The 12,909-nt window shown below is 52.9% G+C and overlaps 1 protein-coding gene across 12 annotated transcripts in view; it reads left to right on the forward strand.

The window, feature by feature from the left end:
• PAX8 (paired box 8) overlaps positions 1–12,909 on the forward strand; it is a 43,448-nt gene that overhangs the window by 19,419 nt on the left and 11,120 nt on the right. For 6 of the 12 annotated variants that reach the window (XM_075123470.1, XM_075123475.1, XM_075123472.1 and 3 more), the window contains exons 3-9: positions 2,942–3,032; positions 6,373–6,538; positions 7,771–7,971; positions 9,926–10,014; positions 10,766–10,891; positions 11,510–11,685; positions 12,397–12,517. In XM_075123470.1, coding sequence (XP_074979571.1) covers positions 2,963–3,032; positions 6,373–6,538; positions 7,771–7,971; positions 9,926–10,014; positions 10,766–10,891; positions 11,510–11,685; positions 12,397–12,517 — 949 coding nt within the window. In that variant the 5' untranslated portion in view covers positions 2,942–2,962. Of the gene's footprint in view, positions 1–2,941; positions 3,033–6,330; positions 6,539–7,770; positions 7,972–9,925; positions 10,015–10,765; positions 10,892–11,509; positions 11,686–12,396; positions 12,518–12,909 lie in introns of all 12 variants that reach the window. The other 6 variants (XM_075123471.1, XM_075123474.1, XM_075123479.1 and 3 more) reach the window with 3 other exon arrangements.

Consider the following 12,909-nt stretch of genomic DNA (forward strand, 5'->3'; position numbering starts at 1 on the left):
ATTTCCTAGATAATTAACTTTTTGTTCATGGTTTGTGTCAAGCAGCATTTGGATGCTAACTGGGAATTTAATTAAACACCCAAAACAGCATCTACAATTTATTTTTATTAAAGAAAACAACCTTGGATGTTTTGGATACATCAGCTTCGCTTATCAAACCATATTTCACAGTTCCAGCTTAACGATTTGTTAAAGGAACAGAGGGATTAACTGTAGTTAGTGAATTAATCTGATTATTTCAGGTCAGCCTGGGAAAAATTTCAAGTCGACATAAATGAAAGTGACTGGAGCATAAGTTCTTACTTGCCTAAGGTGACGAAGTGGGAATTTTCGATAATATTTTTATGCAGCCTTGGCGTGCCTCAGTTTCCCTTTGTATGTTGCATTTCTACCCAGCGGGTAGACAAGGGTTAACACTGGAGCAGTGTAGGAGTTGGGGGTGGGGGGAGTCACTTTGCTGTCTGGGGCAATGGATACAGCCATTAAAGAACTGGCTCAATCCCACTCAAATCAACAGAGGGTCCAGCAAGACAAAGAGTTGCCCCAAGGACAGAACAACTCCAGAAGTGGAAGGGAGCTGGAGAGCAAGGGGTCAGGTGGCTGGAAGAAGGGGGCCTTTTGGAGGGGCGCAGGAGCCTGGACCGGGGGATCCAAGAGAGGGAGCCAGAGGTGGAGTCCCTCACTACTTGGCTGGCTCATCACGGCACTGGTTGGACTAGGGTGGACTATGGCGTAACCCCTGCCCCTCTGTGCTGACCAAAGGATGTCCAGATTCTGTAGCCAGGTGACTAATCAATGGTGACCTTGTTTGGGAAAGGCTGCCTGTGGGAATATTCCCTGAGAGCATTGTGCTCTGAGGGGCCCGGTCAGCTTGGCTGGATTCACTGCAGGGAGTGTGGGAGCTGTGGAGGCCACGGGCCTGCCCTGGTGGAACTGTGCGGGTCCTTCGGGCCCGGTTCAGTGAAGGGGTCATTCCCAGAAGACTGGGGACAGGCTGGGCAGAGACTAGACCCTGGGACTCAGTGACGCTTGTCTCTTGAAATGAGACAACAGCCTCCTAAGTGACTTAGGTTGTCCTTCAAACTAGTAGATCTCACTGACTTTTTCAACTCGCAGTCGACTTCTCATCTGTGAATCATAGAATATCAGGGTTGGAAGGGACCTCAGGAGGTCATCTAGTCCAACCCCCTGCTCAAAGCAGGACCAATCTCCCATAGTTGCCCCAGATCCCTAAATGGCCCCCTCAAGGATTGAACTCACAACCCTGGGTTTAGCAGGCCAATGCTCAAACCACTGAGCTATCCCTCCCCCATCAAATGAAGAACATGTTCTCTCTGCACCTTCAGAAGAGGTGACTGCTGCAAAAACTGGGCTAACACTTCACCAAACTGGTTCCAGGTGCTTCGCCAGTGACTTTCACCCGTTCAGTGGTGGGACTTTCCTTTAAAACATGAGCAGCCAACACGTGCTGCTTGCAGGGTTCACCTTCAGCCTGGAATTTATGATGGTTGGGATGATTGATGTGTGATTCTTAGGTGCCACATCAGAGCAGCATCTTCTGCAGTTACACATCTCCCTGGGTCTGCTGGGTTGAGAATATCGACAAGAACATGACTTGGAGGAAGTGCTGGATCCCGCCATTTCTCTCCTGCCTGCAATTTACCTCTGTTGGGGGCTATTTCTTTCTTCAGCGTCTCTTGAAGTTCTTTCCACATTTCCACACCAGCAGCAATTCAGCAGCACCCTGCTGCCGTTTGTCCAAGGCAGGATTCGGGATAGCCAATGTCCTTCTCCACTTCTCTTGTTGTTGGTTGGCTACTTTGGCTGGGAGATTTCCATCTACTTTGTCACGATTTTCCTCATAAATTGCCGTCAGAACAGGCCAGTTCTTAATAAACAGCTTCAAACTGCCATTGAAAGCCCATTGTACACCTAGGAGGGGACTTCGTTTGAATCCTCCTGCTCTCTTCAGTGACGCTGAAGCAGCGTGGTTGTTCTGGAAATATTTTGCAATTTCAACAACATTTTCCTTGATTCCTGGAGTTGTACTTAAGTCTTTGGCTAAAAGATGCATCACATGAGCCCTGCACCCACAGGTTATAAGTGTCAGGGTTCCCTTCATTATCTTGCTTCTAGATTTCTTCTCATCTTTGCTACATTGGCAGCATTGTCTGGGACAAAGCTACACACCTGACACTTGGTTTTTTGTTCATGGTTTGTTATCACTCTTCCTGCTACTTCTTTTAAGTACTTTGCTGAACGGGCATTTCATGATGTATCAGTTGTTTCTATAAGACAGCCAACCGCATCTTCTGTTGTCACGCAAGCACCTATTACTAGATGATTGTGTACATTGCTTCACCCATCAAGACTCAGATTAACAAATTTCTCATCAATGTTTTTTGCAAACTGTTCAATGCCCTTCTCATGCGCTGTATCCAGCATCTGTTCAGCAGTGGCTGCTCTGCCGGGCGGAGGCAGCCTGCTCAGAGATTGAACCATGGCAATCAAATGTTTGTCCTGAACAAGACGAAAGGGAGAATTTGTTGCCCAAATGAATCGAGCAATCTTTGCATCTGTGGAGTCTTTGTGGAATTTGCTGCTCCTGGTTACAAACTCATCCATAGTTTTACTGGACAATGAAGGCAAGTTTGGTTTGTTGTTTTTTTTAATCCAAGTAATTTACTGCCTGACACTTGTTTACTTAAAAAGAACAGGAGGACTTGTGGCACCTTAGAGACTAACCAATTTATTTGATCATAAGCTTTCGTGAGCTACAGTTCACTTCATCGGATGTAGCTGCATCCAATCAAGTGGGCTGTAACTCACGAAAGCTTATGCTCAAATAAATTGGTTAGTCTCTAAGGTGCCACGAGTTCTCCTTTTCTATTTGCGAATACAGACTAACATGGCTGCTCCTCTGAAACCTGTTTACTTGCAGCACTGCTGGCGGCACCGGCAGATGACTCTGAAGTTGCAGACAGTGCAGATGATGGACCATTTATGTCTAGGCTGGACCCTGAAACAAAGCGGTAAAAAAGTCACTCTCGCTCACGGAGTATTGTGCCTTGCACTGCTTTGTAAAAAATGAGATTGTATGATAGATTCCTCCTCCTGCAGCTGTTTGCACCACTGTTTAAAAGATATTTACTCTAAATCCAGTGTTATAGGGAAAATAACAAACCATAGGGAATATCTCAATCTGTTTAAAACCTTATCTCTAGCAACACACCAAACAGCTTGGAAAAAATTGTTACCGTTCCTAGATGCCAAATAACCCTTTACTTTTAAACGGGAAATCGTCACCCAGGGTGTTTGATTAGATTGAGCAATAAAAAAAATGACCCTCCGAAGTCCAGCAGTAGTCAATAAATCCTCCCACAACAAAGTAACGTGACAGTTCTATTCGGAACACCAACATTTTGAAATCCCTATGTAAGCAATGCCCTCAAAACACAACCGAATGACCATAATCTACGGTGTCACTTGCTAGGGCGGTAAGGCATGGTAACTAGTATTTGAGAATGATGCAAAAATAAGTTTACTAACCAACTGATCCAGATCAGATCCAGACCAGACATGTTCACAAAGTTGTTCCCTTCTGAGGAGCATTTTTCATGGTGGTTCATTGTGACACGCAGGCCTCGCATCTCTTTGTGGCACAGTTCACGTTTGGCGCATGTTCCCTTTTTACAGGGATTTCTTGACAATATTCCTAAACAGGGTCTCTTTGACAACCTGCAGCCCTTACAGGTTTTTTCCTTCAGCTCCCAGACGTTGAAACTGACCCTGCCTTGACAGCAGCATTGCACATTCTGCTCCCTCTCCCTTGCTACCTAACCCCTCCCACCCCCGCCCCCAGAAACGCACATCACTCCACGACTTCTGCTGGTGTGACCCACATGCCAGTCGCACTGCAGTTTCTGGAGTCAGAGAGGGAGGCTGGCGCGGAAATGAATGGATTTCGGTGTGTTTGCCTCTCTGCCCGTGTATGCTCACAAGGCGACAGAGCGAGGCTCTTTACGTGAAGGGCCCAGATCCAACCAGAAGCAAGGGCTGGCCGTTACCGGCATTCCGTGTTTTTCCATGAGCTGGAGAGTGCGTTTCCATGGTTGTCATAATGTGAGAACGGAGCTAGTCTGACCAGAAGCTATAAACCAGCAGTATGAGATGGCCCAGGTGGGCTCAGAGGATGATCCCAGTGGCGTCTGCTGGCATCAGAGGCCAGGTCTCAATGCCTGGGATGACTTTGCCAGGCTCTTGCACCCCCTAGCACAGTCCCAGGTCACCTTAATACAGCACAGGACCTAGTGTGCCACATTTACAAAGCTCGGCTTCCAAACTTAGATGTCTCGCCCCTCATTCTTTCTTTCTAGAGACAAGCAGCTGTTAGTGCAAAGGTTTTGCTGGAGGCTCATGGATTCAGCCAATTTATTTGTATTGAAATGTTTGAAGAAATTATAACAAGCGTTAGCCCTGAACATATTTCATATGACATTCAGATTGCCTTTGAAACAGGTGTATTTTTAAAAAGAAAAACTTATTGTCATTTCAATAAAATCCAAAAATGTATTTAAATAAAAAATTCCGATTTCTGCCCCCACCCCAATCATCATTTTTTTTCCAGGGGGCTTCATGGCTATTTCCTAGACAGCAGAGGAACAGGGAGACTCAGGACTCCTGGGTTCCATTCTGGGCTCTGATGGGGAGTGTGTCTAGTGGGGATGGACTCTTCTGCCCCCATCCAGTTCTAACCTCTCCCTGTCCTCTTCCACTGCTGTCCCCCACCACACTACATCTCCTGTTCACCCTCCCCCATTCCTCCCCCTTGGCATTAGCCTGGAGGCCTGGAGGGGGAATTGCTGAATGCACGGGACAGACAGTCTCCCTGATCCCAGCACCACAGCAGCCCCAGCCTCTAGGAGGATCAGTTGCAGGTAGGGTGACCAGACAGCAAATGTGAAAAATTGGGACAAGGGGTGGGGGGTAATCGGAGCCTATATAAGAAAAAGACCCAAAAATCGGGACTGTCCCTATAAAATCAGGACATCTGGTCACCCTAGTTGCTGGGAAAGTCCTGCTCCGCTCCTGCAGCCCTGGGATGGAGCATGCTCATTCGCACTGTGGGGCTGGAGCATGCAACATCCAGTCACATGTGAGGGGATAGAGCGCACTCAGGGCAGATGGAATCTTTGGAGAATTTAGCTGCCAAACTCTAACAAGTCTCCACTGAGCATGTGTGAACTGAGATTTTAGGGGCTCATCAAATGGCCAACTTTAAGTGAATTTGCATGGGGATGGCAAAAGGCACCTCACTGATCCAAGGGCAACCTCCCCCTGCCAAATTTCAAGTTCTTCCTCCAAAGCATGGAGGTGTTAGAGCTTCTCGACATTTTTGACATGTGCAAAGCCATGTATTTCCCCGCCAGTCTCGGTCTTGGAAACAGCAGAACCATTTTAGCTGAAACTTTCCAAATCAGTTCAGCCTGTGGCAGACCCTGGCCTGGAAAATTTCAACCCTGAAAGTTTAAGTTTGCAAAGTTATACACAACTGAAAACAGGGGTTCGTAATGGGAAGTATCAGACCACCTTAATGATAGGTGTCGCTGCTTGTTCCACCTAAAACAGCTCCAGTGAGAATTCCTACACATCACCCATTTAACACACACCCTTATCCCTTGGATCTGCTCTGTCCAACAATCTCAGATCTAATCTATGTTTGTTTGGTTTGCCTGTGCAGCACCTAATCTCGGACCAGGGCTCTGAGGTGCTACCAGAATATATCTTTGGGTGAGGCTGGTGCCAGGAAAGCCAGGGCCTGTGCCATCCCTGGGGACGAACAGAGGCTGTTAGCAGTGCCACCAATACCTAGGGAGCATAGATCCCGAGCCAGGCTAAACAAATCAGGAGATTTTGCTTTCCGGGGTTCGAGCCATTGGGCTCATGTTGGGGGTCACATTTTCTCCCCAGCCATGAGAGACAGAAACTTACTTACTTTTTAATAAAATGCCAGTGGAGATTCTCTTGTCATCCTGTGACTCTAGGAGCTGTGGCTTGAAGGAAAACAGCTAATATCGCGAGCCCCGTGATGGAATCACAGGTGTTGGTGACCCTGGTTGGGCTCCAGGAATCTCACTTGTTAGCAGCCCAAAGTTTGCTAAAAATCTCATTGATCCATGGAGTCTAAGGCTGGGAGACAGTGCGATGCGTCTGGTGCCTGCAGGACCCCGGCCAGAGAACATCCCTGGGGGTTCTGCACACAGCCTGATCTCTCGGGGCTGAGCCAGTGCGCGTAACCAGCTGCGGTACATGGCCCCTAAGTAATACCAGGCCTCCCCTGGCCTGCCTGGGGCTGGCTTTGTCTCTTGGCAGGGCACGGCGGGTTGAACCAGCTGGGCGGGGCCTTTGTGAATGGCCGCCCCCTGCCAGAAGTGGTCAGGCAGCGCATCGTGGACCTGGCTCACCAGGGCGTGCGGCCCTGCGACATCTCCCGCCAGCTGCGGGTCAGCCATGGCTGCGTCAGCAAAATCCTGGGCAGGTAAGCGCAGAAGCGGGAGATGTTTGCTGGCTGGCAGTGGAGCTGGGACGCGGCCTCACAGTCTCCTGGCCAGTCACACCCGGCTTCCCAGCAGATCCCAGCAGAGTCCCCCCAGCTTGCCCTCCATGGGAGGAGCCGGGCCAGGGGCTGTTACAGGCGGCACAGCTCACCATCCAGTCTGGGAACAGTCCTGCTGCAAAGAGCTCAGCCAGGGTAACTAGAATCTGCCTGGGCAGAGCTAAGTGGGCACAAAGGTTGGTCTAGTGGCTAGGGCACTGTCTGGTGCTCAAGAGCCCAGGGTTCAATTCCTGGCTCTGCCCCCGATCCCATGTGACCTTGGGCCTGTCCCTGTAGTTCTGCATGCCTCAGTTTCCCGTCTGTCAATGAAGACAATGATCTCAGGGCCTACACTTGGCTGGGGTCCTCTTGGGCAAGCAGCTCTCGGCATGGAGGGACAGGACTCTCTGCTCAAACAGCTCCAGAAACTATGGTCTCTGGCCATCCCTGCACCTGGCTCCCAGCAAGGCTAGTTGGCTGGCGCAGAGTGGCTGGGAAACCCCCACCTCCACACAGGAGCCAGCGGTTGCTGCCACGGGTGGTGGGCTCAGGGGTGGATGGTGCCAGGAGTTTGGTAGAGTAGCATGAATGGGTTCTTCACCCCAATATTCAGTACATCCCCTGCCACCGGTTAGTCTCCGAAGTGCTTGTGAGTTACCATGCAGCGTGCCCTAGGCTGGGGACAGTCCTGCCGAGCTGGGGGTGGCTTGGGAGGGACTGTATGGGGAGGGTCATTTGTTTGCAATAAGTAATTCAACCAGCCCCAGCCCAGGGTCCCAAAGTGGCACCAGACACCACTGTGGTGGGCACAGTAGGAACGGATGGCTGGAGGAAGTGGGACATGCCTGATCAGGTAACAGCTTGATATAGTTCCCCGAGGCTGGACACCCTCTGACTATTTACAAAGACCCCATCGGAGACTGGGGTGATGCCCTGTTACCTCTCCGTGCCTCAGTTTCCCCATCTGGGGCTAAAGGCACTCAGTGAGCCGGGAGGAACCAGCTGTTCATTTCACGCTGAGCGATTGCAGTACTGTGCTGAAAGACGAGCCCCTGGCTCAGTCCATAGGGAGGGAGGTATCACAGCATAGACCCCCCAAGCGCTCATACTCCAGCAGCGCCCGCCCTCCACTTCCCTCGCTTTACCCGGTAACCCTCTTGCTTTCTCTATTGGAGTAGGTACTACGAAACTGGCAGCATCCGGCCCGGCGTGATCGGCGGCTCCAAGCCCAAGGTGGCCACCCCCAAGGTGGTGGAGAAGATTGGGGACTATAAGCGGCAGAACCCCACCATGTTTGCCTGGGAGATCCGCGACCGCCTTTTGGCCGAGGGCGTCTGTGACAACGACACCGTGCCCAGTGTCAGCTCCATTAACAGGTTGGAGGTGGCAAGGGTCCGGCCCTGGGGGATCCCCACCCATCTCCCCTAGATGTAGCCAATCCTGTCCCCTTCCATCTCCCAGGAACCCCTCCTATCCGTCGGGGATCCCCCCACTCTCATTTAGTTGGGACCCCAGTGGACATAGTGTACTTAGATTTCCAGAAAGCCTTTGACAAGTTCCCTCACCAAAGGCTCTTATGTAAATTAAGTTGTCATGGGATAAGAGGGAAGATCCTTTCATGTATTGAGAACTGGTTAAAAGACAGGGAACAAAGGGTAGGAATAAATGGTAAATTTTCAGAATGGAGAGGGGTAACGAGTGGTGTTCCCCAAGGGTCAGTCCTAGGACCAATCCTATTCAACTTCTTTATAAATGATCTGGAGAAAGGGGAAAACAGTGAGGTGGCAAAGTTTGCAGATGATACTAAACTGGTCAAGATAGTTAAGACCAAAGCAGACTGTGAAGAACTTCAAAAAGATCTCACAAAACTAAGTGACTGGGTAACAAACTGGCAAATGCAATTTAATGTGGATAAATGTAAAGTAATGCACATTGGAAAAAATAACCCCGACCATACATACAATATGATGGGGGCTAATGTAGCTACAAGTAATCAGGAGAAAGATCTGGGAGTCATCATGGATAGTTCTCTGAAGAGTCCATGCAGTGTGCAGCGGCCGTCAAAAAAGCAAACGGGATGTTAGGAATCGTTAAAAAAGGGATAGAGAATAAGACGGAGAATATCTTATTGCCCTTATATAAATCCATGGAACGCCCACATCTTGAATACTGCCGACAGATGTGGTCCCCTCATCTCAAAACAGATATACTGGCATTAGAAAAGGTTCAGCTCATGAAAGCTTATGCTCAGATAAATTGGTTAGTCTCTAAGGTGCCACAAGTCCTCCTGTTCTTTTTGCGAATACAGACTAACACGGCTGCTACTCTGAAACCATTCAGAGAAGGGCAACTAAAATGATTAGGGGTTTGGAATGGGTCCCATATGAGGAGAGATTAAAGAGGCTAGAACTTTTCAGCTTGGAAAAGAGGAGACTAAGGGGGGATGTGATAGAGGTTTATAAAATCATGAGTGGTGTGGAGAAAGTGAATAAGGAAAAGTTATTTACTTGTTCCAATAATATAAGAACTAGGGGCCACCAAATGAAATGAATGGGCAGCAGGTTTAAAACAAATAAAAGGAAGTTCTTCTTCACTCAGCGCACAGTCAACCTGTGGAACTCCTTGCCTGAGGAGGTTGTGAAGGTTAGGACTATAACAGGGTTTAAAAGAGAACTGGATAAATTCATGGAGGTTAAGTCCATTAATGGCTATTAGCCAGGATGAGTAAGGAATGGTGTCCCTAGCCTCTGTTTGTCAGAGGGTGGAGATGGATGGCAGGAGAGAGATCACTTCATCATTACCTGGTAGGTTCACTCCCTCTGGGGCACCTGGTATTGGCCACTGTCGGTAGACAGGATACTGGGCTGGATGGACCTTTGGTCTGACCCAGTCTGGCCATTCTTATATTCTTATGTTCTTATGACCCCCATCCCCTGGGAAAGGCAAGGAGGTGCCCAACACGGGTCCGGTGGAGTTATTAGGCCTTGGTACCACTTAAATCCCACAAAGCCTGGACACCATTTCAGTCCTGCTCCCTTTCCCCTCTCTGTGCCTCGGTTTCCCCATCTGGAACGTGGGGCTAAAATACTTTGCGATGCCCCACAGGCAAAGTGGGACTGAAGTGGTACCTAGGACTTTGCCCAGGGATGAATCTCTCCCCAGTCTGTGCTAGGAACCACTCCCCGAAGTCCAGGGGACCTGCCTCCAGCTTCCTTCTGGACAGGAGTCGGTCCAGCCAGTCTGTGCTGGAGCAGCCCCGGCTCTCACACTGGGCATGCCCACGCCCAGGGCCTGCCATTTAATTTTTCTGATACCCTTTTTCCCCATCAGAATCATCCGGACCAAAGTCCAGCAGCCATTCAACCTCCCGATGGACAACTGCGCGGCCTCCAAAGCCCTGAGCCCCGGGCACAGCCTGAGTGAGTCTCAAAACTTGAGTTTTCAACAAAATGGAATTTTTCATGAAAAGCGTCAGTTTCCTGCAGAAAAATCTAGATTTTTTTAAATAAAAAACCCCAAATGCTCCCAAACTGAAATGTTTCAATTCAGAAATGTGCCCTGGTGCCTCATGGGAGTTGTAGTTCATTGCCCCATATCACTGTTTTCCTTTATGGGCTGGGCTTCTTGGCTGGGGCCATCCCCCATGATGCACCATAGCCAGGGACTCCCAGCTGCCATGCTTCTGTGGTGCACCATGGGAGATGTAGTCTCACCCCGGATCCTGGCTTATAGAGGAGAACAGGGACTCAAGGCACCCAAACTATAACTCCCAGAAGGCACTGCAGCAGCATTGCCAAATAAAACATTTTCTGTTTTTTTCTGAATTTTTTTAGTATTTGAATTTCCACCAAAAAATGGAAATTTTCTGTGGAAAATGCCCTCCATTTTTGACCACCCTGTGCTATTGCCCCAGACAGGGAAACGGGCACAGAGAAGGGACGGGTCACAGAGCCAGCTGCCGTCAGGCTTGGAGCGCCCAGAGTCCCCGGTGCACCAGGCACATCTGCAAGGGATGATTCCCCTGGGTGGCCTGGGATACCCAGCCTTGCCCCTGTCCTCGGGGCGCGTGGCACGACCCAGCGCCATGGGGCGAGGTGTCCTGGCGTCGTGCCCACCCCCTCTCCTGGTGCTTGCTCCAGGACTTACTGACCCGGCGGGGGTTGTTTTCAGTCCCCAGCTCGGCCGTGACCCCCCCGGAGTCACCCCAGTCGGACTCGCTGGGCTCCACCTACTCCATCAGTGGGCTCCTGGGCATCGCCCAGGCCAGCAGCGACAACAAGAGGAAGCTGGACGACAGTGAGTGGGGGTGGGACGGTGCTGGGGGGGCTTCTCTGGGGCTGGGCTGGCAGCAGATGGGGACAGAGGAGTCCGGCGTCTTAGCCCCGGGGTGGGTGCGAACACCCCGTGAGGGCGACAGAGACCGGGCCAGGGCTGCTCCTACCAGCCCCCCCGGGGGAGGCGGCGCTGAGACCGGCGGGGCCCAGGGCAGCTCCCACGCGGCGGGTCTCAGTCTGCCATGCCCAGCCCAGGGCCCAGCAGGCAGCGATGCCCTCTGTGGTGTCATCACGCTGCTGGGTGGTGCCCGGGCATCCCTGGGGCAGCTGGGCCAGGCCTGGAGGAGCTATGGGCTGGCTGGGGGGCAGGACCTTGCCCGTGGTCGGGGGGCCAGTCGGGGATCGGGCCGTGCCTGTGGCTGGTTGGGGGGGGGGCGGTCGGGGATCAGGCCATGCCCGTGGCTGGGGGGCCAGTCGGGGATCGGGCCGGGCCCGTGGCCGGTTGTGGGGGGGCTGGTCGGGGATCAGGCCATGTGTGGCTGGGGGGCCAGTCGGGGATCAGGCCGTGCCCGTGGCTGGTTGTGGGATCAGGTCATGCCCGCCCGTTGGAGCGGGGTCTCATGGCTGCTCTGCCCGGCAGGCGACCCGGAAAGCTGCCGGCTCAGGATGGACACCCAGAGCGGCCCCCGTGCTGCCCGCAAGCAGCTGCGCTCCGAGGCCTTCGGCCAGCCCCCCCTGGAGCCACTGGAGTGCCCCTTCGAGCGGCAGCACTTCCCCGAGGCCTACGCCTCCCCCAGCCATGCCAAGGGCGAGCAGGTCCGGGTCATGCCCATCGCTCTGGGGGATGAGCAGTATTGGGAGGTCCCAGCCGGGGGGGAGCAGTATTGGGAGGTCCCAGCGGGGGGGGGAGCAGTATTGGGGGTCCCAGTGCGGGGGGAGCAGTATTGGGAGGTCCCAGCGGGGGGGGAGGGGAGCAGTATTGGGGGCTTTCCCAGTGGGGGGGAAGCAGTATTGGGGGTCCCAGTGGGGTCTGAGCAGTATTGGGGGTCCCAGTGGGGGGTGAGCAGTATTGGGAGGGTCCCAGCGGGGAGGGGGTGTTGAGCAGTATTACGGGGTTTGTACTGGGGGTTCTAGTGGGGGGGAGCAGTACTGGAGGGTTCCAGCGGGGGGGTGCGATCAGTATGGTGGGCCCTCTGGGGTGAGCGGTACTGGGGGCCCCAGGGTGGGTGAGCGGTATTGGGGAGGGTCCTCGCAGGAGGTGAGTAGTACTGGGAGGTCCCAGTGGTGGGTGAGCAGCATTGGGGGGGTTCCCATTGGGGGGGCTGAACAGTACTGGGGGTCCCAGCTGGGGGGGTGAGAAGTATTGGAGGTTCTCAGGGGGGCTGAGCAGTACTGGAGGTCCCAGCTGGGGGGGATGACCAGTACTGGGGGCTCCCCTGGGGGGTGAGCAGTATGAGGGTCTTAGGAGGACTCGGGGGGCTGAACCTTACTAGGGGTCACTGACCTTTCTGTTGCCCCCTCCCCCAGGGTCTCTACCCACTGCCCCTGCTGAGCAGTGCACTGGATGACGGCAAAGCCGCACTGACCCCCTCCAACACGCCACTCGGCCGCGGCCTGGCCGCCCCCCAGCCATACGCGACCGTGACAGGTAAAGGCTGCCCCTCGAGGCTTGCCCCCCACAGCCGGGGGAGTCAAGGGCAGGCTGGGGCTGGCGTGGGTGTGAAGAGATGTCAGGGCCAGGGGCTACAGGACCAGCACCCACCGGGACCCTGCTGCCTGGGGGACCCTGCGGGAGGTGCTCGCAACTGCCCCCGCCCTGCATCCCCCAGGGAAATGAACCTCTGGGGAAGGCAAATAGGGAGATGGAATTTCTGTTGGGACCTTACTCCTACCCCGGACAGCACAGCCCTGCCCCCACCGCGCACACACAGTGACCCCCACTGCACAGCCCTGCCCCACTGCACAGCCCTGCCCCCACTGCAAACACACAGTGACCCCCACTGCACAGCCCTGCCCCACTGCACAGCCCTGCCCCCACCG

This window comes from Caretta caretta, chromosome 26 (assembly GCF_965140235.1).
Source record: "Caretta caretta isolate rCarCar2 chromosome 26, rCarCar1.hap1, whole genome shotgun sequence".
Taxonomy (NCBI): domain Eukaryota; kingdom Metazoa; phylum Chordata; order Testudines; family Cheloniidae; genus Caretta; species Caretta caretta.